The sequence below is a fragment of the Scleropages formosus genome, chromosome 1 (genome assembly GCF_900964775.1).
Source record: "Scleropages formosus chromosome 1, fSclFor1.1, whole genome shotgun sequence".
NCBI lineage: Eukaryota > Metazoa > Chordata > Actinopteri > Osteoglossiformes > Osteoglossidae > Scleropages > Scleropages formosus.
In genome coordinates, this window is record NC_041806.1 from 49,436,444 (window position 1) to 49,461,795 (window position 25,352).

General features: G+C 53.5%; 2 protein-coding genes across 6 annotated transcripts in view; one reads left to right on the forward strand and one right to left on the reverse strand.

Moving 5' to 3' along the window:
• Positions 1–3,084: 3,084 nt before the first annotated feature.
• gpr6 (G protein-coupled receptor 6) lies at positions 3,085–4,977 on the forward strand. The gene is made up of 2 exons (XM_029256705.1): positions 3,085–3,303; positions 3,871–4,977. The coding sequence occupies exon 2, from the start codon at positions 3,897–3,899 to the stop codon at positions 4,872–4,874; it is 978 nt and encodes a 325-aa protein (XP_029112538.1). The 5' UTR covers positions 3,085–3,303; positions 3,871–3,896; the 3' UTR covers positions 4,875–4,977.
• A 4,996-nt stretch (positions 4,978–9,973) lies between these two features.
• Positions 9,974–25,352, reverse strand: part of wasf1 (WASP family member 1) — a 43,114-nt gene continuing 27,735 nt past the window's right edge. For 4 of the 5 annotated variants that reach the window (XM_029251196.1, XM_029251201.1, XM_029251199.1 and 1 more), the window contains 7 exons: positions 23,890–24,043; positions 21,654–21,771; positions 16,609–16,683; positions 12,572–12,738; positions 12,182–12,361; positions 11,354–11,883; positions 9,974–11,274 (listed from right to left, as the gene is read on the reverse strand). In XM_029251196.1, the coding sequence (XP_029107029.1) occupies positions 11,117–11,274; positions 11,354–11,883; positions 12,182–12,361; positions 12,572–12,738; positions 16,609–16,683; positions 21,654–21,771; positions 23,890–24,043 (1,382 nt within the window). In that variant the 3' untranslated portion in view covers positions 9,974–11,116. The remainder of the gene's footprint in view (positions 11,275–11,353; positions 11,884–12,181; positions 12,362–12,571; positions 12,739–16,608; positions 16,684–21,653; positions 21,772–23,889; positions 24,044–25,352) is intronic. The other variant, XM_029251206.1, reaches the window with a different exon arrangement.

Consider the following 25,352-nt stretch of genomic DNA (forward strand, 5'->3'; position numbering starts at 1 on the left):
GCCTGATCAGAACGTGATGGTAAAGAAACGATATAAGGTTTTCTGATTATCATTATTATATACTAATAGGACTGAGCTGTAGTGCAGCGGATGAGTAATTTTGTGACATAAACACGCATCTTTTCGGTGAAATGACACACCTGGGATGAAAAACCAGCGTGAGAATCGGCGCAGAAAGCCAAACGGAATTAGAGGGAAGCTGTGCGGTGAATGGCGAGAAATGACGGCGAGGGCAGGGCAAGCGGACGGTTCCGGAAAAGGGCCCGTAGCCGGAGGGGAGGGCGGCGGGGGGACGACAGGGTGTCGCCAGATGCTGCCTTTTGACATGGAGCCCTTTGTGATGCGCCCACTTATGTACGTTTTTCTCTCATTACAAATGATGTAATAACGGCATTGATGTAAACAAAAAGTGTTTTCCCCCCAGCAACCTTCCCGCGTGGGGTCGTCTCCCCAGGTGACCCACATACCAGTGACAACAACACCGCCCTCAGAAAAAACACGTACCGGGTTAGAATTACAAAAAACACTACATCTGGGTTAAATTTAGCTGCTCTCCTGGAAACGGGCGAATAGCGGCGATTCCAGTCATTTAGTGTTCGTCAAAACAACAACGGCCATGTGACATGTCGGCCTCCGCGCACACGGCACGGGCACGGTACACACGGGGTAAACGCACGCTGTGGGCGTGGCCGTGTCGTCCCCTGAATGCAAGGATCCTCATGGGCGCCTAGGGAGGATGTTCCCAGTATGTCAGCGCTGCCCCCTACAGGCAGTCCAGGTGCTCGGTAACCCCCCCCCGCGGTGACCCCCACTCCCCCGTTGGAGACGGTGACACTTGGCAGTTATGCTTCCTGCCAAGTCGCTGTGGGGACCTGCCATTGAATCGGGGGGCTCGGCCTAAGGGCCTGGAGGAGCGGCATTCTGGGGTCTAGTCTTTTCAGGAGGACGTTGGACCTTTAGGAACACCCAGCGCCCCCCGGATGATGGAGGTCGTCTCATGTGGATCGTCTGCCGGCGACGAGTTACAACGGAGAATCCGTTTAGCGCTGGACTTTCCTTTGACATTCCTCATCGAGGAGAAAATGCAAGTTGGATGGACGGTTGCTAGGATACCAAGGAGACTCGGACGGAGGTATTGTCCTGCTCAAGCATTTTGCCCTCATTTGGACAGGAAAAAAAGAGCTCGGTTACCTGGGACACGTGTCCTGCTGTCAAATTAGCGTTAATGGACGTGTTTTCTCGCTATACTTGTGCTTTGCTCCATCCAGGTGTCGCTCACCTCGGGTGACACGGGCTCTTCGTACTGCGCTGGACGGAAAGTGTCGGGCGTCTTTTCCGAACAGCGTCCTCTATCGGCACAACCTGCTCTGTCCTCGCTGCATCTCGAAAAACTCATTTTCAGGATGTGGTTTGTACACTTTACTACTTACGCTGATTTACCCAGTTAAACAGCGGGGTCTTTTTTTTTTTTTTTTTTTTTTACCATATCAATTAATTGTAAGAATGTCGATCAACAGCAGGAGTGGGATTCAATCCCATATCCTTCCATGACAAGACAATAGCAATAGCCCGCTGCTTACCCCCCTCCCCCTGACATTTTCCTACATGACTGCGAGAGCACGAGTCAGAAAGTATCCGCAGCGTTTCATAATAAACTTTATTGCCGCGGACACTTTTTCTCTCGGCGTAGCTTTCGTTCTGCTTGCGGCCCGAACGAGGTTTTCAGTCAAAACGTGACGAATCGTGAAATTACATTATTCCGTGTGTGTGGGCGTTGGCCTTTATCGTCCGAGTTATTATCGCGGACGTCTTTTGCCCCGCACGGATGTAAATGGTGACCGCCGAGTTTCCGTGACGAGGACGATGACAAGGGGGACATTTTTAGTGGGGGGGTCTCTACATCTCCACACGTTATTCTGCAGCTCTCTGCTATAGGTGGGGGTGGGGGTCTGAGAGGGGCTGTCTGGGTCACGCCAAACGCCCTCTTGGATTTTCGGTGTCAAAGCGTATCCTCGCAGGACAGGAAGCGTCCACTCAGACGATAAACCTTCGTGGCCCAGCTGCCTCCCAAAAGTCCCGACAAACACGTCTAGAAGCCAAGTTCTCCCACAATCCTTTGCGTTCTTGCAGAGCCGACAGGGTTTCTCTGGGGCATCTTCACCGAGGTGCTGCAACAGAGACGCACCGAGCGGCGCGGATGGCCGAGATCAGGGCGGCTCCCCAAGTGGGCCGACCGGGCTGGTGGGCGGGGCTAACGGGACCACGCCCACCCAGGTGGCCACTCGGTCACCATGGAGATGAGGTGTGTTGTGTAACAGTTTTCGCACCTCGAGGCGGATCTCTTCTTGCTTGATCCGTGGTGCAGGTGCTCCAGGGCTGCGGCGTGTTCGCTAAATGTGATGCCACAAAAAGGTGTGTGTGTGTGTGAGAGAGATCACAGTTCCTGTCACATCAAATCAGGTTTAATCAGCAGACCACCTGGCTACCAAGGCTGCGTCTATCCATTGTCACCCTGCACTAGAAGGTTCTTGGTTCAAATCCCGCCTCCTGCCGCAGAGCCCTGACCAAGGTGCTGAGCCTGAGCTGAAACAGCAGAAATGACCGTGCCTTGTAAATGGGTAAATCAGCGTGAAAAAGGCCCGACGTTCTCCATCGTCCACACTGACAGCCGGCAGGAAGTGAGCGCAGGTGTGGCCCCGCCCCCAGCACATCCCCCGAACCGAACCCCGGTACCAGGCTTTGAAGCCTCGCGACGTGAGTTAGTGACAGGAAGAGGTGGCAAAAGGAGACCACGTGACCCCCCTCGCCGTGTTCACGGAGGGGCCGCTGAGCTGTTCGTCACCCAGCGAGGCTCTTCTCCACCTCTCTCACGTGACGTGGCGTCATCGATCTGCAGGACCCCATCACCAATTTTTCTCTTTCTTTTCCGCACCCCCGAAAAATCAAAGTGAGCCGCCGACACGCGACACCACTCGCCGCGGAGCCGCTCCTCTGAGCTCCATCTCCTCCTTCTCAGCCGGTGGGTGGGGGTGGGGGGGGTTGTTGTTTGTGTGTGTGTGTGTGTGTGTGTGTGTGTGTGTTTGTGCCCCCCCCACCACCTCCTGACGTCATCTGGGTTTATTAAGGGGCACCGCGCGGCCGCCAGCGTCACTCGAGCTCCGCGCGCGGCTTCGCATGAGCATCAGCATCAGCATCAGCATCAGCATCAGTCCGATGAGCGGCCGGTGGAGGCGGGTTCGTCGCACAGAGTCGTTTTGGGAGGGAAATCCGCGGAAACACACAGGTGTCCATGTGAACACGGAGGTGGGAAACGTTTTCTTTTTTCTTTCTTATTTATCTTCTTTTTTTTTTTAAGCACGTGCGCAGGGACGCGCGCAGCGACCATAACGCGCGCAGCGGTTTATGCGTGAAGCGAGGTGCTTCTCCGCGTGTTCGCCTATGAAATGACCGCGCGCGTAATAATTCTCCAACACGCGCCGTATCAATATGTGGGCTGATTGATTGATCGGTGTGTTTGATCGGGCGATTGATAAGTACGTACGTACGTGCGCGCGCGTGTTGTGTCTGTGCTCATGGTCACGTGCCTCATGTTTTGTCCCTCATCCTGCATCTTCCTCCAAACTTGCAAGTCAGCTGAATTAAAAGATGTTGCTTTTGTGGTTTTTCTTTTTTTTTTTCTTTTTTTTTTTTTTGGGGGGGGGGTGGGGTCGTGCGTCTCCCTTCAGCTCCGCGTTGCGCGCAGTTGCAACATGCAGCTCTTCCCACAAAAGTGTGTCTTTGCTAAGACAGCCGACGTCTCTCGGTAAACCATCGCGGCCTCTTAGGGGTCGAGCCCCGCCGACGCTCACGACCCCCCGCTCTCTTCCGCAGGGCGACCCGAGCAGGCGGCCCTGACCATGAACGGCAGCCTGGACTCCAACGACTCGGCGTCGCCCTGGCCGGGATCCGGCGACGCCAACCGCACCCTGGAGCCGTCTTCTCGGCCGCTGGACTTCCCCGTGAACCCCTGGCACATCATGCTGTGCATGTCGGGCACGGCGATCGCCTGCGAGAACGCCATCGTCCTCGCCATCATATTCTACACGCCGACGCTGAGGACGCCCATGTTCGTCCTCATCGGGAGCCTGGCCACGGCCGACCTGCTGGCGGGCATGGGATTAATCCTCAATTTCGTGTTCCAGTACTTGATCTCGTCGGAGACCATCAGCCTCATCACGGTGGGCTTTCTGGTGGCCTCCTTCACGGCCTCCATCAGCAGCCTCATGGCCATCACGGTGGACCGCTACTTCTCCCTCTACAACGCCCTGACGTACTTCTCCGAGAAGACCTTCTTCTACGTCCACGCGATGCTCGTGCTCACCTGGGGCGTGTCCCTGTGCCTCGGGCTCCTGCCCGTCCTGGGGTGGAACTGCCTGGAGGAGCCGTCCTCCTGCAGCGTCGTGGAGCCCCTGACGCGGAACAACGTGACGGTGCTGGCCGTCTCCTTCTTCCTCGTCTTCGCCGTCATGCTCGTCCTCTACTTCAAGATCTGCCAGATCGTGTGCCGCCACGCGCACCAGATCGCGCTGCAGCAGCACTTCTTCAGCACGTCGCACCTGGTGGCCACCAAGAAGGGCGTCTCCACGCTGGCCATCGTCCTGGGCACGTTCGGCGCCAGCTGGCTGCCCTTCGCCATATACTGCCTCGTGGGGGAGCGGCACCACCCGCGCGTCTACACGTACGCCACCCTGCTGCCCGCCACCTACAACTCCATGATCAACCCCATCATCTACGCCTTCAGGAACTCGGAGATCCAAAGGTCTCTCTACGTGCTCTTCTGCGGCTGTTTCCAGACCAACGTGTCGTACCGCTCGAGGTCGCCCAGCGAGGTGTGACCCGTCGGCGGCCGTTTGTTCGAACCGCTCCCTTCCCCCTCCGAGTCCGGGGAGCGACCCCCGGAGCCCGCTGTCCGAAACTGTGAACAAAGCGCCCGGGACACGCGACGCGCGACTCCGCTCCGAACGTGTGCGTGCGTGGAGTACGTGAAGAAGCACTTTATTTCCTGTGTGTGTGTTTGTGTGTCGCAGTTGTGTTGTATAGACCCCCCCCCCAGCCCCGTTCTCTGTGTTCCTTTTATACCTTTCTAACGGTACCAATAAAACCGAGATGCCTAAAGCGGTCTCACGTGCCTCATTGCCGGGGGCGCCGGACCCCCTCCCCCTTTCTTTGCTCATTAGAGCACGGTAACCGTGGCGATGGATCGCTTACCTGCCACTTTTCTCCGAGGTGACTTGCAGTCATTTACCCTTCTGGGGTGATTTTACTGGAGCAATTCGATGTATGCGTGTGACCCATGGTGTATCTAGCAGTGTAAGTCACCACGGTGAATAAGGTGCGTGGGCTGATGACACTACATAGAGGTCGTTGGAAGTCGCTTTGGAGAAAATTCAGGGTAAGTACCTCGGTCAGGGTTACTACAGCACTGGGGGATTTGAACTGGTCACCTCCGGATCCAAAGGCAGCAGATCTAACCGCTACATCACCGGCTGTCCCGGGTTTTTGCGCCACGAGGTGTAGTGTTTACAGCAGTGCCCTGTATAAACTCTCGGGTGGAGAACGGCGCCGGTCCGGGTTCGAGGCCCTCTGGAGCGACCAGCCAGGCTGCGGGTCTGGTCGCGGTGCGTGAGTGACGCTGCGGGCTCAGTCGGAGCCACCTGAGCCACCGGGGTTGCGGTTCTGGACACTTCCGTCGCCTCTGCTTCCTGCTGCCGCCTCTCACCGTCATCGAGCTCCGGGCCAGCGGATGATCCGGAACATTCCGTGGGGGGGGATCTCAAAACGCTGAGCGTGGGTCAGTTGTTCGGGTGACAGACGTGCCCTGCAGGGGGTGTGATGCACCACCATGTGACAGGCAGCAGAGCAGGTTCTCTCGCTCGCCCCTGCTCAATGAGCCGCGGGGCTCTCGGCACCCCCTGAGGGTGACCTCTGACCTCCACCCATCCGCTCTGCCGAGCTCTTCTTCTGACACCGTCTCCCACGCGCTCCACCGCCGGCACGAGGCACAGACCCCCGTGGGAGCGTGTTTGCCGTGTCCGAGCGCAGGTCTGCGCTGCCGCGTCGCTGGCTGAGCCCAAAACATCAAGGAGAGGCGCAAATAAAGGGGTTTTATTACCCAGAAAGCCGAGCGTCCGCCACCATCAAAAGAGACTTGTCCTCATTTATATGTTTGATTGGGATCGACATGACGACTCTGCTCTTAGCAAGATGCAGCGCTGCGTCTCTCTCTCTCTCTCTCTCTCCCTCTCTCTCTCTGCACAGTTCAGAAATATGGTATCTGTGGTTCAGGCCTCCTGGGCGATCAAGGGGTACGGAAGTTTATTCGCTACGTCAGCAGCTTCGCCATCCTCATCGCTTGTGGTTTCCGACAGATGTGAGAGGCTCCTCGCTTCCGGGTTCAAATCCCACCTCCTGCGGCAGTGCCCTCGATCGTGATACTCGCCCCTGGAACTGATGCTGTGAAAATTACCCTGATGTGCAAATCAGCGTAACTTGTTTTGGGGTGAAGTGTCAGCTGACAGAATAAATGTACCGCATTTCCTTCGCCATGCGGAGAGGATATAAAGGGATGAATAATTGTAAGCTGCTTTGGAGAAAAGTGTCCGCAATGTGAAAAAGGTAAAATCCTCACACGGTGGCGTCTCCAGAGAGGGTGGCTCACACCTGGACGTGTTTACGTGTGACCGTATGGTGAGCTGTTTACCGCTGTAATTGTCACCGGGGCTGATGCTCATGAGTGTTTTTCTGATTAAGAGCGTTTTTTTCTGCGCTTCCCAGTGGGATCCTGCAGGTTTTCGCGAGGCTTGTGTGGCCTGGGAGTGAAGAGTAATTCCCCACACGACCGTTAGGGGGCAGCAGAGACAGGCGCGCAAGGAGGCTCCGCACGGCCTCTCTCTGCTTCCCTCTAGCGGTTATGTAAGGAATAACTCATCACTAAACCGGTGACCTCAAGGATGTCGCCGTGTCACGGAGAGTGAGTCCCAACACCCTGGGGAGAAAACTCATTTCGGCCGCTTGTATCCGCGACCTTGTGCTTTCGGTCATCGCCCAGAGTTGATGATCATAGGTGAGGGTAGGGACATCGATCGACCGGTAAACGGAGAGCATGTGGCTTATGGCTCAGCTCCCCCTTCACCGCTACTGTCCGGTGCAGCGACCGCATTACTGCTGCCGCTGCGACCGATCGAAATACTTGAACTCCTCCACCTGGGGCAAATTCTCTCCCCTTACCTGGAGGGGGCATGCCATCCTTTTCCGTGACAGAACCATGGACTCAGACTTTGAGGTGGTTGGGAAGGAACTCGGAGTAGAGCCGCTACTCCTCCGCATTGAGAGAAGCCGGTCGAGGTGGTTCGGGTATCTAGTAAGGATGCCCCCTGGGCGCCTCTCTTTGGAGGTATAGCGGGCACGGCAAACTGGGACGAGGCCCCGAGGTCGGCCCAGGACCCGCTGGAGGGATTACATCTCACGGTCGGCCTGGGAACGGCTGGGGGTCCCCCAGGTTGAGCTGGAGGAAGTTGCGGGGGACAGGAGCGGCTGGGCCTCTCTGCTCTCTCTGTTGCCACCGCAACCCTATTAGGGCAAGTGGGATAGAAAATGGGTGGATAAACCAGTAACTGTTTTATTTTACATTTATTTATCTAGCAGACACTTTTCTCCAAAGCAACTTCCAATGAACTCTATGTAGTGTTACCAGCCCACACGCCTCATTCACCGCGGTGACTTACACTGCTAGATACACCACTTACAAGGGGTCACTCATCCATGCGTCAGTGGAACACACTCTCTCTGTGTCACTCACACACTACGGGGGAACCTGAACCGCATGTCTTTGGACTGTGGGAGGAAACCAGAGCACCCATAGAACATGCACACAGGCTGAGTGGAGGTCAAACCCACGTCCTCTTGCGCTACCCAGGTGCGGTGAGACAGCAGCGCTGCTCACAGTGCCACCAATTTTTCAAAACTCACAAAAAGGCTTCGTATAAAACATTACATTTAGCTGACACTTTCCTTCAAAACATCTCACAGTGAGAAGCTGGTTACATTATTTACCCACTCATACAGCCGGGAAATGTTAGTGGAGCAATTCAGGGTAAGTACCTTGCTCAAGGGTACTATGAAACCTGCAACCTTTGGGACCAAAGGCAGCAGCGCTAACCACGATGCAACCAGCTCTCCCATGATCACATGGCAGTTTTATGGAAAAAGAACATTTGTTTAAAGAAAAAAAAGCCTTGTGCAATGTTCCACTGGGGTTAAAAATTTTTTGTCCATCAATCACACACTTTAGTGACCGAAGACCTGTTCCTATTTCTGTTCTAATGTCGCCCTCTAGTGGTGGAGGGACGTGGCGAGTCCAGCTGCGACAGCCTGGTGACACCTTTTGACAAGTGAGTTGATCGAAGCTCTGATCAGCAGTGGCTGTTTGACACTGTGGACACACTGCAGGAACCACAGGAAAAAGGTGTACGTGTATTCAGACTCATCATCTTACGAACGCTTTTGGTGCCGTTAATGACTTGTGACTCAAGTTCATTGATGGCGCAGCGGGTTTGACCCGGTCCTGCTCTCCGGTGGGTATGGGGTTCGAGTCCCACTTGGGGTGCCTCGCAGCAGAGTGACGTCCTGTCCTGGGTGTGTTCCCTCCCCCTCCAACCTTGCACCCTGGGCTTGCCACGACCCCGTTTGAGATAGGCGGGTTCAGACTGTGTGTGTTTGTAAGTTCAAAATCACGTTCAACACTCGCAGTTAATAACTCAGATGACCACTGATTTATTTACTAGTTATGCTCAGCAAAAGTGTACGATACAGCTGTACTGAATCACGCTTCTTAACTTCGAGTGCTGTTAAACTTATTTTTTTAATGACCAAAAATGAAAATGCATCATCTTCAAAAGACGATGCGTAAATTCAATGTTTATTATCGACCAGCTCCTCCCATAAACATGTGCAACGTTACTCATCTGGTTATTGATCGCTGGCGGTCTGGAACACCGGAAAAGCCGTAAATGCCACGGAAGTGAAATTTTACCCAGTCACAAACAGCGAAGCAGCGGACAGCTGTTTCTCCCTTTTTGGGGCTCATCAGCACTGCTTTGGATTGTGGGAGGAAACCAGAGCACCCAAAGAACGCGCAAACTCCACGCAGGCCGAGCGCGGATCAAACCCACGTCCTCTTGCGCCACCCAGGTGCGGTGAGACAGCAGCGCTGCTCACTGCACCACCAATTTTCCAATAATTTTCACAGCACTTACCGTTATTCTACCACGGCAGTGACTGGAAGAACTGGAATATTAATCCAAGCCAATCCGTTTGTTTGTGGCTAGGTAAAATTTCACTTAAAACATCGCGTAACCCCGATTAGGGGAGTGCTAGGTGCTTGCTCGATTGCGAGTCAACCACAAATGGCCGATCGGTATCGGGTCTCATAACAAAAAAAAGGGAGCAAACAATACTTTACGAACCATGGAAGTGAGTTCAATTAAAGCGGTTCTACAGTTCTGCTCTGTGTGCTCTTTACTGCCATCTATTGGCTTGGGAGATAAACACATCTGGTTCGCTTAACTGCAGCTGGAAATTTTAGAAAAGAAATAGAGTGCAATTAAACCAAAATAATCAAACTGGAAATGTTTATACTCTCTCCCTCACTCACAGTCCTTAACCTTTCATCCATGTCAGGATGGACCGGAGCTTCTCCTGGAAACACAGGATGCGAGGCTAAGCAGGGAACACCCTGTACGTGATGCCACTTGATCACAGGTGAAGGTGTTCGTATGCTGGAAAATTCGTAACTCGCACGTTTGTAATAGGAGGCATCAATCATCATCATCATCATCATCATCATCTTTTTACGCGTAGGACAGCAGGCGTCGCTATATTGATGAACTTGCGCCGTTGGCACCCAGTGACACACGGATGTAAGACTCGTGAAATGTTACATCAGCTTTTATTAATTCAAGCAAACCATTACAGCCATCAGTTACATAAGTTACACGGTTTACAGTATCTGGAAATCGGGGCTCACGTACAAACAACTAATCGTTAAGAGCGCAGGCAAAGTAGTACAGCACAATACATTCATGAGCTAAACAATATGTGTGATACAAACAATAAGGCATAGTAGAAGAAACGTAAGGACGACGTGCGTTTGGACTGCGGCCGCAGAGACGCCTGGTGGTCCTTCTCGACCCGCGAGGCCGCGACTGCGGTACGTCGTCCGGGTCGGCGCCGGTGGGATTCCGCACGGACCACCATCCGGCGGCTGGTAACCATCCGGGGCGGTCCGCTGATGACGCACCCGGTTCGGACACGGGGAACCTCGGGTCGCGGAGGAAGCGGAAGAATCGGACTCGACGGGTCAGAACCCCCACGCGCTTCGGGCTGCGTCGCTACAGTTCGGCACATCATCGTCCGCAGCGACCTTTGCAAAGAAGTTACCCGAACTAGCGTTTCACCTTGCTGTTACATTGACCATTCCTACTTCAAGCACCACACTTTTCTTTCAGAACAGGGAATTGAACATTAATATATTTTATTCTAACAGATATGCAGAACACTTCCGTCCTTCGGAAAGCACGATAACTGCAATTCGAGACGTATGACTTCATAACTTACTTCATTCCAGAAATAACAAGTCCTTCTCAACTGGTAATTTAAAAACCTAAATTTTTCTTCAGTTCCACTTCAGACCAGCAGAGGGCAGGACTGCACCAGAATTGATGATGGAAGCCATTTTTTTTTTTTTTTTTTTTTTTTTCCTCCCCCTCCTCCTCCCCCCCCCCATCTTCATGTGTTGTTCTGTTTTCTCTTAAAATGAACTTGGAAACAAAAAGCGGTTTAGTTATTTCACTTGGAGCTGTACAAGAAGAGCATTTTCTATGACTGAAAAAGATGCAATGTAGAAAATGAGTACAAAACATCCGCAAAAACACGTAATAAGAAAAAAAGAGCCGGAGCCCGAAAGTCGCCTCCTTGCAGGAACCACGAATGAGAACGGCACTCGGGAAGTGAACGAGGAGATGAGAAACGGGAAGGAGCCGAGTGACAAACCCCGCCCGCTCTGCTCCGCCCGGCCGGCTCATTCCATCCAGTCCACTTCGTCGAACTCGGAATCGTCCTCGGAGTCGCTGTACTCGACGGCGATGCGGCGCGACAGGATGGTGGCCACGTCGTTGCCCACGCGCTCGTGCTTCGCCTCCTGCTCCCGCTGCTCCTCCACCTTCCGCAGCTGGATCCCTGGGGTGGGGGAGGGGCGCCACACGTGAGTCGCGCGCGACGGGCGACGCGGAGCCGCGGTCGGCGGTCCGAGGCTCACCTTTGCGGATGGCCTCCAGGAGGACGCTGCGCGCGTCGCTGATGGCCGGCAGGGTGGACGGGTGGCGTTTGGCCTCGTGGGCGGCGTGCGCCGACGGCGAGGACGACGGGAAGGAAGGCACGGGGGGCGGGGCTGTGGGGCAGCTGCCTGGGACAGGCAGCGGGGGCGGAGGCGGCGGCGGGGGGAGAACGGCTCCCGCATCCCCCTGAGGGGGGAGCTGGCCGCCCTTGTCCAGGTTCTGCTGGAGGCGTGCCGGGGAGGCGGGGTGCAGGGGAGGGGCGATCGGGGGAGGGGCGGGATGCAGGACCCCGGGTGCGATCTGGAGAGGAGCGGGGGCCGGCGGGATGGCGGGAAGAGGGGGTATCGGGGGCGGCGGCGTGCTCCGCGCGCCCGAGCCCGGCACGGCGGACGGCAGCGGAGGCGGCGGCGGGGGCAAGGGGGGCGGGGGAGGAGGCGGGGCATTGGGGTTGAGGAAAACGGGCGTCCTGGCCGGGGACTGGGGGCGACTGTCGCTGAACCCAGAGCTGGAGCTGCGGGGATTCGGAAGAGCAAGAGAGAAAAGTCTCGCATTAATCCTCGTTCAATATCTCAGCCTTACGGTTAGAGTCTTGCGCACTAAAGAGAGGACAGGGCAACGGGGTCCCAGCTCTCTGGGACACTCCCTCGCCGAGGTCAGGGTTCAAGAGGGGGGAGCGAAGATCCGCCCTCCGTTTTCATCATTAGTGAGAGAGAGAAGAGGCCCCTCAGTCGATTGTCACGCCGTGCCCTGCGGGGGGGGAGGGACACGCGCGCGCACGCACGCTCCAGTCTCGGACTCGAGGGACCCACCTGATGATGGAGGACGCCTTCAAGTCTCCGATGATGTGAGCAGGCGGCGGGGGCGGGGGGGGCTCGTGGGGCCGGACGTACACCCTGTCCCCGGTCCTGCTCAGGAGTTCATTCATCTGACTGTAGGGCAGGGCGGCCAGGGAGAAGGGTCCGTCCACGTGGTCCATGTACAGGGGATGTCTGCACGTACACGCGCACACACGCACACACGCAATGATAAGCATCTCACAGCAGCGAGGACAAGACATACAATTTCACTCGACACTCCTGTTGGTGGCAGTCGCACGGCAGCAGACGGAGGGGACGGGGGGAGCCGTCGCCAGCGCTCCGAGCGAAGGCGCCTCGCACGCGCTCAGTCGACCCTGACCGTAGGCGCACGCGCACACAAACCTGGAATCGTGGTAGTGGGGGGTGCCGTTGGCGTCCTTGTGTTTGTGCGTGTCGTCGTCATCCTCCGCCAGCTCCACTCCCTGCGCCCGCTTCTGCCATTCCTTGCGCCGGTCAGGAGGGGGTCGCGGCACCTTCTCCGGCTCCTGCGGGCGGTCGATGTTCTTCAGCTGGAATGGAAGCGAGCGAGAGGCCGAGGGGGTCAGCTCCGCGTCCTCGCTACGCGCCGTGGGGGTTCGGGCTACGTGAAGAGCTGCAGCTGTGTTTTCACAACACGGGTGTGAAGACGTAGCAGCGAAACCGGACCGTGGGTTCATATCCCCGATCGTAACTCACCACCTCCCGTAAAAGTGCTCTCTCTCTCTTCCTCATCTACAGCGCTCAGTTCGCAGGATAAGAAGCAGAGCATTTCAGTGCACTGGCTCCTCATATTATAAATTCATTATCCAATGGCAAATAAAATTAAATTTAAAGGAAATCAGGTTGCGGTAGAGAAATCCTGACCTGTGTTTACTCTCTCAGCCAACAGATGGCAGTAAAGAGCACCTTAATTCATCTCATCTCCACAGTGCTGGCAGCTCGTGTCTGGTGTGCTCCGGTGTCGATGATCAATAAGAGGAGGAGGAACACGACACACGTTGACGGGGTCATTCGTCACCTGGCGCTGCATATCAGTCTGCGGATGACTCGTCACACACACGGTGGCTGAAGCCGCTTGTCCCGAGCAGGGGACTTACCGGGAAACACGGGGCGCAGGACTGGAGAGGGAGGGAGGGAGGGGACACACCCGGGATGGGACGCTAGTCCGTCACAGGGCAGGCGGGACTCGAACCCCGGACCCACCGGAGAGCGGGCGCAAGCCGAACCCGCTGCGCCACCGCACCCCCCTTTTACTTTTTTTAAAATTTGCTTAATTTTAATGTAGCTCAAAGTTAATGAAAATATTAAGTCACGCAGAGTACTTATTGTAGCCGTTTCTGAGTTTACGGAACATAACTGCAAATGAATTGAGTTGCGCATCTATTACTGACCTTTTGTGGATCGACTTTGGAGTTATGAAAAAATTAGTTGCAGGCGGACTTATTGCCCCAGTCTTCCTTACAGGATGAGGGGTCAGCGTACCATTTTTACCGTATAATAATTATAACGGGGGCACGGTGGTGCGGCGGGATCGGCCGGGTCCTGCTCTCCGGTGGGTCTGGGGTTCGAGTCCCGGTACAGGTGCCTCGCGATAGACTGGCGTCCTGTCCTGTCCTGGGTGCGTCCCCTCCCCCTCCGGCCCGTTGCCAGGTTAGGCTCTGGCTCCCCATGACCCCGTTTGGGACAAGCGGTTTCAGACAGTGTGCGTAACTATAATAACACTATTATTATTATGATGGCAGGGCCAATACAGCAATATATCAAATCAGATTCTTTGTTCCCATATCCCCGCAGTCAAACAGTGATATTTTCAGCAATGCTGGACCAATTGCCGGAATGGAAAAATCCGCAGGGGTTACTTCGTTGTCCAGTTGTCTGTCGCACATACCTGCCCTCCTGCCCAAACACCACCCCACCTGATGCTGAAACTGGGCTCTGCTCAGTACCACTGCTACTATACTTACTATAAGAGGGACACGGCTCAGGGCAGAGAGGACACGGGGCGTGAACCACGCAGCCCGGGATTCCCGTCCCGCGCTCCGCGTCCGTCTTCGCTCGGCTAATTCGGGTTAACCGGGGTACCGCGGTACGCCGAGCTCGTTTTCCCACATCTACTAACGACGGCCGGGTTCCTTCAGCGGAAGCGTAACGGGTGCGTCCGCGCTAATAAACAGCCAGCGATGCTGCCTTAAGTTGACACAATGTTGGCCAAAGCACCAACAAACATAAACGAGTTTAGCAGTTTCTCAGGGAACCGGAACATTATTCGACACGTTAATTTATGCGTCATTAAACTTAACGCAGTCAAGGAGGCATTACGAGCAATCGTTATTATTGCCATTATCGTTATCGTCAGCTGGTAGCGCAGTGGTTAGAGCTGCCGTCCCTGGACTCGAAGTCATAGGTTTGAATCCCACCCGCAGCCGCGCGTACCTCGCTCAAGGGTACCGCCCTAAATTGCTCCAGTAAAAATTACCCAGCCGTTTAACTGGGTAAATTATTCTAAGTACCTTAACATTATAAGCATCAGACAAATGAAGAAATGGAAATGAGGGGACAAAAACGTTCACTTCTCGTCACGTTCTTCACCCAATATCGCGAACGGAGCCGACGCGGATCGGCGACGTCGCCGCTCCCGCGTACACGTGACGAGCGCTGCTGACGAAAGCCGGCGCTCACGGCGCACGAGGAACCCGCCCGGCGACGCCGACCGATTAGGGCCGATTAGCTGAGCTCCATTACGCTGATTAAGTGCCGCTGGATAAACACACACACACACGCAAATGCCAATTAGAGAAATGATGTGAGAATTGCTTTTCGCTCCACACACACGTTGCGGGGCTCCCCAGGGGAAAAAAAACCGCGATTTAAAGAAAAAACGTGATCGAGTCAGCCAGCCCTTCCCCCTCCCACCTCCTGTTTTTTAATATCTGTTAGGACGAGGTGACCAGACGGTCGCCGGCTGAGCGCATCTCCCACCGCGGCGCTTCGCACTTTGCCGCACCTCCCGAAAGCACTCGGGGGGAAGTACCGCACAGGCGCGTAGCGCACGTAAAAAAAAGGAGGGAAAACTCGAGGGCAGACGGAGGAGTTGCGCGCGCGCTCACGGCGCTCGCCGTCTCGATCTTTAGACGTACCCGAGCTCCTCGGCCTGTCCGGCGTCTCCCTCCGCGTCCACCCGCGGAGCGAGGTGATGCCGAAAATGACGCGTTTTGACCTGGAGCGTTTTCGCAGGAACCGCGCGGCTGCTAATCGGCCGAACCAAGGAGGCCAAAATTTTTGTTTTTTTAAATGCACAACAATTCGAAATGCGTACAGTACGCCGTAGAAACACTCGGCCAAAACAGGCGGTTGTTATTTAGGCAAGGGCTGAGTGGTTAGTCATCGCATCCTCGCCGACACTACTTTTATTTTGCTGGGATTTACGTGAATACGTGTTTTTATTTTTGGGCAGCGCGTTCGGGAGGGAGGGAGGGAGGGAACGCCGCGATCAGCTGGAGCGAAGCTCCGCGTCACTGACATCAGTCAAATTTGAGGTGACTGGATGGGTGGGCATGAACGCACGATGACTCACGGGGAATCGGGCGTGGGATTCGTGCGGACCGGGGCCTTCGCAGTTACCGGGCAAAGCAAAAAAAGGGTGTAAGAATTGCGGTACGACGCTCTACGTAGGAGTCTCCGTCGACGGCACCCCAATCTGGACGGGAGAAGGAGAAGTCGGACGGGCGGAGGATCACTTTCCCCCAACGAAGCTCTTTCGTAAGGGTCAGAGCCGATGACCGCAATTGTCGTTTTCTTGCCCTTCCGACCGCAGCTCATGCGATCAGATGGTTACCCAGACTCTACCGGAACATCTCAAAGAGACACGTCGCCACGAGGACGCGTCAACAGCGCGACTCAACGAAACCGTAGCAAGTCGCGTTTCTCACGACCGCCGCTGAGCTAGCCGTCTTTCCGGCCTTCGGGTTTTCGACGACGGTTAAGTTTCCGGTTCACGTATGCTCTCTGGCAGGGCGTTGTTAACGTTACTGCTGAAATGAGGAGACGTCCAAAAATACACATATTTCATATATACCGAATAGAGGTCTACACTGGCACATCTTCTGGTTGCCCTGAGGAGTCTCCCTTTTTAAAATAAGTGTGCGTAATATGACCACATTTCATTTCGCTCATTACAGCAGTCATATGTTTCCAATTATGAGAACGAATACGACATTTTCAAACCATCTGGTCCCAGCGGCTACGCAGTGTGAATGCGAGCGTGTCGGATTAGCGCACGCTGCCTGGTGTTAGTGGTGGTAAATCGGGGAGGGGGGGGGGAAGGGGGTTAGGGTTAGCCAGTCAAAAAGTGCTGCGCTATAAATGGGCAGCGATGGCGGAGCCCACGACTCAGGTCTTACCTCCAGGCCAAGGTGGGCGGGGCCTGTGCGGGCACAGTTAAAGCCCTCTGACGACACATGAAGAGGAATTTCTGGCTGGAGTCAAAGACATTAGATCAGAGAGCTTGTGAAGAATAGTATGAGACCTACAGGAAAGTGCTGTGTGGGATATCCCACTTCTACCACCAATGGTGCACCAAGTAAGAAAGGGTGGTCGTCATCATCATCATCATCATCATCTCAGTTTCACCACCAAAAATGTGCTTTAGCAAAGAGAAACAGTCATCATCATCATCCCATTCTGACACCAACTATACTTCAGAAAGAAGGGGGTTGGGGGGGGTGGACAATCATGATTTAGCTTAACTGCTTTCCCCAAACCCACTGACACAACCAACTCTTTCTCCAACATTGACATATAGCAGTACGTTCCTGCATATGTAAATCTCCTCCCTGAACGATAGCTTTATTGCTGATTTATTTTAAAAAAAATTCTATAAGATAAAATAAAAAGCTAAGTCAGGTCATTTTTATGCCGGAAAGGCTCGGACTTACGTAAATCCCACTTTGTTGCATCTAGAGTGAAACCCTCTGTGAGCAAAACATGATTAAAAATGAAGCTGAGGGGGCTTGGAATATAACCTATGTATTTATAGCATCTATTTTCTAAATAAAATTTTATTTGTGTATGCTGTAAGCAGGCAAACCCGGGACACGTTATTGGGATTGTTGTCGACTTGCTGAGCGGATACTTTAATCTTTATATAGACGTAGCTCATGAGGCACCTGGATATCGGGACCGATTCAATTGTGCTCCCTTTCCTTGCGCAACACTAAGATCTCTCCGGGAAGTGGAACACGAAACCATTTCGCCACTTGTGAACAAAGACAAAAACACACACACACACACACACACTCCCTCCTTCTCACCCATGCACCAGATGAAACGAAGGAACCTCAGAACCTGCATGGCTCTTCAGTGCAATTCAACTCTTTCTCTGAGCTTGGGGACCCTGGCACCCAGAGCCTTCCTCCAATGGCCTTCCTTCCTCGGCGATGACCCGCAGCGCCCCGAACGATCGATAATATTTTTAATCCGAAATCCAGAAGTCACGACAACAGAGATGCGAACGTCCATCTCGCCGGCCGCCCCCTCTCACCTCGCCGCGGCCACTCTCCACCTGGAAGACGCGGCGATGCTCGGCGCTGCTCGTTTCCATGGCGACGGCACAATCAACCCAACGCTTTAGCCGGTACAGCTGTAAAGCGGAGGGGACCGCGGGGGCCGAGCGTGACGTTGAGAGGGCGGGGCATAGGTGGCAGCCATCAACTTCCTTTAAAATGACATTTTAAAACTGGACATCCTAAACAAAACTTCTCATTTGAGACTCAGAGGCTGTGGGTTCAAATCCTTTAAGGTACCCGCTACACGCTTGAGAAGACACTAACTGCTGTACTAAATATAGAAACTGTATAGAAACTGCTGCAAGGACAAAGATGGACTCTAAAAATAAGATAATTTGCAACTTTTGACTGACACTTTTCTACAAAAGGCTATTTATTTAGAGCAGTTTTGGGGGTATCTTTTTGAACGGTGAAATAGCCGCAGTTGGAATTCGAACCTGCAACCTTTTGGGGCAAAGGCAGCTGCTCTTACTATGACGCCGCCAGCTTCAAAAGATCCGGAGCCTAAGGTTAAAAAAAAAAAAAAAAAAACAACCAGTTTTACTTTAAACTTATGATCTACTTTTAAACAGCTGAACATTTTTTAGGAGGTGCTTTCAGGGCACCTTTTTGAAGGGTACTACAGCTGGAGCTGGGATTCAAACCAGTGACCTCTGGGTCCGAAGAAAGCGGCTCTAACCACTGCACCACCAGCTGTTCGATAAAGTATTTCTTCAGCCGGTGTACTGGTTATAACCGTAGCCTTGAAATCATCACTCCTGCCGCAGCAACAAAAACTGATACGGTAAAAATGACCTTGAATTGATCAATCTTAGTGTGCGAACCTACTATTTAAGTCAATTTGGAGAACAGTGTGTGATAAATTAATAAATAATTGTTTACGGGCTGCAAAGCAGGGAGTCCTGCACCACGTTCTTCTGTTGGTTGTCTCCTACTGTGACACCTCAGGATGCAGCGCTCCTCCCCCCAGGTGCCTTGTTCCAGGACACATCGTCCCAGATGCCCGCGGTATTCTAGGAAACGCGGTAAGGGAACGTGGGCCACTTTAAGGCCTTTTCCGTCAAAGTGTGCGAGCGCGCGCGTGTGTGCTGTAACCCCACGTAGGGCGACCGCTGGTGCAAACGCTGACGTGTGTGAAGGCGTGAGCGAGAACCCCTCCTCTGAGTATAAAACATTTCTTGTGGTTTTTATCATCCATTAGCCGGGCGTTTTGTTTTCTTGCCCTCTCTCACTCAGAACTGCTGAGTCCCTCAACATTCAAGAAGGGTCTCAAACCGTCTCTTTCAGACACACTTTTTGGATCTCGCCTTTCCGGTAAACTCGGAGTATGTCAATTGTCACAAATACCTTGCACTTCCAATCAATTCCATATGCGGCGTTCCAGCCAGCGTATGTTGGCTTAAACAGTGACATCAGAGAGCCTGGCGGAGCAGCGGGTAGTGCAGCGCTTAGAGCTACTGCTTTCAGATTCAGGGGTTACAGGTTTGAACCCCACCTCCTGCTGTACTGTCCAAGGTTCTTACCGTGAGTTGATTCAATTAAAAAAAAAAAAAAAATACAACCGCCCCTTATGTATAAATAGGTAAATCAGTGTAGTTTACCACCAAGTTCACCTAGAAGAAAAGCACCAGCTGAAGGAGTAAATCTAAGATAATGTCTTTATTGCTAGTGAAAATCTCAGCCTCTGAGGATCAGCGGCAGCCCCCCCCCCCCGACCCCCCGAAGCTGACTTTCCATCTATGAGGCCCAGCTGCTGCTTCCAGGGCTGCCCACGCAATACAGCACAGCTTTTCAATAAACCTGCTGCATATGTGATGAAGCCACAAAGGTCAAATAAACTGATTCGGGTCTTCGCTGCAATTTTTAATCCCATAATGCACTCTGGTGAGGTTTCAGATACAGGTCCGGATTCCTACCCAGGCGGACATTCGGTAAAAAGGTGTCGAGGAAGCGGAGGAGCTTCGCGGCCTGCAAATTTGCCGCCCCCGGCACTCACGGCTGTAATTCCCGGCACCTGCGTCACCGCTCGCGACGGCATCGCATGAGCAAATTGCCTGCGTTACTCGCTGTGGTCGCTGTTGGAAAGGGGGGGCATTTACTTTCCATCGGTTTTGCTCCTAAATCCGAGACATCCATGCAGGATCGGTACGGCCCGGCGCGGGGGTAGGGGTGGCACCTGTCTGCTTCCCCTTTCTCACGCAAGAAAGGGAGCGAAACCACGGTAACGATGCCAATTAATGAACGACGGAGGAAACTTTCCCCGACTCCGGCGTGCAGTTTTGTCCAATAAAGCCTGGCGGGGAAGAATGAGGCGAGGTTTGCCAAATAACCCCCGACAGCTCGCCGCGGCACATTACCTACCAGGGACGACCCAGCCTTTTTGCCTCCCCTCATCGAGACACGATTCTGCGGACATCTAGATGTAATCGCACGCTGAGGACAGGAGCGATTCCCCCTCCGAAGCCTCGGCGTTGACGTTCCCTAAGTGCGTGCAGACGCGCTCCCTCGACTCGGATGGGGAAGACGTCCCGAACGGCCGAGGACAGCGCAGCGGTCGTTAAGCAGAGGAAGATGGGTGTTCGTGGACATCTCTCTCAACAATAACCTCGCCCTTTAGCTTCGAACGGCCTGCCTTAAATTGGATGATGGGAAAGGTGGTCAGGCCCCCCTCCGCACAGCGAATGTACTCGGATCCATGGGGGGTGGTGTATTCCGTTTTCTCTCGATGGAGAACAAACTGAAGCTCCGAGTCACCTTGGTGGATCGCGGTCTGCTGGCGGGATCGATGGTACAGACCGTCATCGGATTGGATGGCCGGTTTTAGGGTCAGAGAGAGAAAGACGGAGAGAAAAATACATCCCGGCCATTAGCCTGGGTGCGTAATCTGCAATCAACGGGAGGCTAAATCTTTCGATGCGCTTGAGCCCTTAATAGGAGCGTCGCTCCGACGGTTAATCGCAAGACAAGCGGCCAGCGGCTCTCTGCGACGGCCACCGCAGATGTATGAAAAACCCGAACACGCCGCAAAAAGCGCTTTGTGCATAATTTGAACGGAGCGCTGATTTCCGAGTCCTAATCTGACCGCCCCCACCAGGCGAGAGCAGCTGCAGGAACGTGACTCCTATTCTGATTACAAAGCGGCACGACCGGGGAGCTGACGGAACCAACTGAAACAGCTACAGGGCCCTGACGACGAGGACGCAGAATGCCCGCCCCCCTCCCCCTCCGAAAAGCTCAAAGTGCTCGGATGCCCGCCGCTGTGACGCTGCCTTGTATCAACCCGCGGGGGGGAAGCTGACGAGCCCCAATCATCTAAAGCTTCGTGGTTTCATTCCAATCATAAATCATCTTCTCCTCTCTTTCTGGCAAAAGCTGAATGGCGGGTGTACAAAACATGGGGTGCGGTGAAAATAATTGCTGTAATTGCCGCAATAACTTCTGGCAGCCCCAGGGCGGCCTCCGTTGAGCTCGGCGGAAGGGCTCGAAACCCGCGGTCACGCTGCGGCTTTCAGGGCCCTTCACCATCTGCGACGTGGTCACCCGCTCCGTGCGAAGCGGAGGAAGGCTGCGATCCTGCGAGCGATGCTCATCGAAAAGCAAAGATGACAGGAGAGCAGCCGAGGGGAATCGTCAAAATTACTGGTACAAATCGAACCCAAGGACACTGTCGTCACTATCAGGAAACGAGACGGCTGCCCAGCAACCCGCCTCCGGCTTTGCGACAGACCCCGCCTTCCATTCCAGCCCAGGTTCCCTTCCCTCACCGTATGAGCCACGCCCCTCTCGTAGGCTCCGCCCCATTTGCAGCACCGACCACACCCCCAACCTTAGCCCCTCCCATGCTCCACATCATCCCCTACCCCTGGAGATGCTCCGCTCACCCTCTGCTTCCGCTTCTCCTTCCTCTTGTCCTCCGTGTCCTGCAGCATCTTCTCCCTCCACAGGTCGAAGAAGTAGGACGGGTTGGTGTAGAACTTGAGGCCCTCCTTGCCGTCATCCCTGCAGGACAGAGAGCGCCGGTGAAACGACTTCCCGTTTCACGGGACGAACCGAACGGGCGTTGTCCGGCCTTGACGCGGCTCGTAGTCCTCCTCGAGTCACAGCTGACTCCTCGACGCAAAATCACCGAGTTGTGACTTATCCAACGAGCTGTACGTTTCTGGGGGCGATTTTCTGAATCCATTCAGCAACAAACCTGCACGAATTCATCACGCTACCGGAGCCCCGGAAAACGCACGGCGCCGGTGTACAATTCGCACAGCATTAGCGTGGGCCAACGGTACCGCAGAACCCACTTGGTCTCCAGGAGGACTTCGCTCCTTTGCAGGAGCGCACCACTCATATCTATATAACTGACCAGCAGGATACAAACGTCGCTCTTTCAGCGTGGGAGAGCAGCAAAGTAGATCTGTTTTTTTTTTTTTTTTTTCTTTTCTCACATCGGCCGCATTCAAAAGACCGCCTGTCTGGGTCAGAGGAGGTCTCTCTCTCCATCCCCTCGTACGAGTCTCCTGTACCGTTAGTCGTTCTTCGCCCTCTGTCTCACGCAGCGATGGCTGCACCGCTTCGATTTTTGGAGGTCTCGATTTTTTGGATTCCGATAAAACCAGAGTCCACAAACGGCATTTGTAAAACGAGGGTCTCGGACACATTCCCACGGGTGCCACGCGAAGGCCGCGAGATGCGAATCCCTCCACTCAACGAGAGCTTGTCCTCCAGTCGGGAGGTCGCGGAGACGTGCGACACCACGGCCGACCGCACGGCACACCGAACGCTCCGTCGCTTTGGATACCGAGTTCCCTTCCGACGGATGCAGACGGCGGCCAGGAGCCGGCGGGAGGATCGGCACACGCTCAGTCAACAACAAGGAGCACGTGGACGAGGAGGAAGAGACACAGAGAGGGAAGTCGCGGGGTTTAACGGCGATTCGTCGACACTCGCGCTCCCCCCTCGGTGGGAACCGAGGGCCGCCTCGAGCGCAGCGGAGCGAGGGAGAGCAAGCATCGGTCGCGCTCCGATGGAAGTCCGTGTGACATTTGCCTGCGGAGGGGCTGCTGGGATGAAGGACTCCGAATTCTGTCAATATCGTCTTGCCGGCGTCAGCTCGTCCGGCACGGAGCCGCCTGAGATTTTCGGTGCGGCGGCTGCGAAGGGAAACGAGGAGCGAAACGCAAACCGCTGCACGATCGCACTAGACCTCGAGAGTGCGACCACCCTGCGAACCCAAACCGCATCAACTTCAATTTGTTATAACCACATTTATCCTGTTTTGTAAGTATCACGGTAAGAGAAACCGCTTAATCGCATTCAAAGCATCGTTTTACCGCAAGGGCCTTTGTCTCAAAGCCATTATATATTTTATGTGTATTTTAGCCCAACCCATCTCAAGATGAGATGTCTGACTGTGTGGCGATTCTCGTGGCTCATGATGATTCTGCCGGAAGCAATAATTGCGCAGAAGAAAAGGTAGCAATTATAACGCATAGTTACTTCCTGGCCCCCGACTGGCCAGGCAATAATTAAACTATCCAACGAATGAAAGAATAAACAAGTAATCTATAAATAGTAAAAAAAGAACTAAAGAGCTGAGTCTTCCCCATCCCCTGCCCTGGTGGACAGTGCTCTGCAGACAGCTGTGTTTTAATTCCTCTAATTACCTCACTGCAGACAAAAGGATAAATTTGTCTAATGAGGCGAATGATGAGCTCAATCACATTGTTGAGCGTTCGGGAGGAACGCGGGCCGGCGTAGAGGGCACCCTTGGGCCCTGAAAATCCTGCCGCTCTCTGGTTTCTGCCTCGGCAGGAGGAGCCAGCACTCACGGCGGAAATGCCATCTTCCTCCACTCAGTCGTTTCTCCCCGTTTGATTGACCGCAGAGTTCCCTGAACCCCAACGCGCCACAGGATCTTTTCTCATTAGTTGAAAACCTGTAGGAAGGAGTCATATAGGGCCAAAGGACCACATCCACATCACCGCTTCCGCACTAGGGAGCACACCTGGTGAGGGTCCTCTAACAACGGATCTCCTGGTCATCGCTGGTGAGGACATCTTCTAAAACAACCTATTCCCAAACTCATCCATATAAATCAACCAAACGATCGGCGAAGAATCTGACCTGTAGGGTGTGAGGATGTTGAGAGGAGGAGGCTGTTCGCACAGGTCAAAGGTCTCCTGCATGGGGATGGGCAGCGTCCGCCGGTCGAACAGCTGCTGGTCCTGGATGGTGGAGCTGCGGAAAGCCTTCCTCATGGTGATGTCCTGCAGGGACACTGTCACGAGGACAGGGCAGAGAGCAGAACTCACTTGGATGTGACCATATCATCTGTCAACCCCTAACTCTATGGGATTAAGGGGATCAGTTCCCTGAAAAAGCATGTTGAACACTGTATACTGTATTCTGGCTCCTCAATTTACACACAACTGGGATCAGAAGTCTGTCCATATCTCATTTTGTTCATAACTCCAAAGTCTCTTTTGCTACCAAGTCACAGCCAATAAAAGTTTAATAACGTAGATGCCCCTTGATTAAAATTAAAACCAATTTAAAATGGCTTTAAAGAAAAACAGTTTCCACAAATTCCCATTTCTGACAGATTCATCCGATAAACACGTGCAACGCTCCTCATCTTGTTAGCGATCACCAGCACCCAGAAACCCCAGACATGAGCTGTAAACATTGTGGAAGTGAGGTGACTTTCTTTTCGGGTGCTCTTTACTGCCACCTATCAGCTGGGAATGTAAATGCAGCTCACATTCCAACCAATGTCAATAACCGCTTGTCCGGAGCAGGGTCGTGGCGAGCCGGAGCCTCTCCTAGAAATACAGGACACAAGGCTGAAGGGGAAAGGGGAAATACCCCGGACGAGACGCCAGGCCATCGCAAGGCACCCCAAGCAGGACTTGAACCCCGGATACGGCAAAGCCATTGTGCCACCACACCCTCTCCAGCTCACATCCACTCAACTCAAAGTATTTTTATGAAAACAGGTAAATGAACAACATGCAATTAAAAATGAATAACCTGGGAAAATATTGTACCTTTGAAATTTCTTGACTTTTTGTAATTACAGCATCAATGTGCCAGTTTTGTACAGAAGAAAAATTCAGACCACAGTACATAGGTGTGTAAACCGGTCACCAGGGACTCATCGCTTCCCATCAAATCATCTTATGTTCTTATAAAAAAGACATAATGGCAGAAATGACTGTTACACAATGTATTACCAGCGCAGCGACTGAACGGGTGACTGGTAGTCGAAACTCGGAGTTTGAGGGTCATAATGAAGCCTGAAGAGTGGGAGGGGGTGGGGTGTATTTACAGGTCGTAAAGCAATACTTTGGCTTGCCATTATGCTAAACAATTTTTTTGTTTTAATTTGCTTTTAACCTAGGAGGATTTTATGTGCAGGCAAAAAAAAAAAAAAAAACACACCTCTTGCCAAGCAGAGGGAGAAAAAAGAAATAATATTTATTGTCTTCGGCTATAACAACGATCTTAACAAGAACAGAGAGTCACACACTCCTTCTGTAATTAGTGCTGGAAAAGTGTCTGGTTCATCATCAAATCATTGTCTTTTA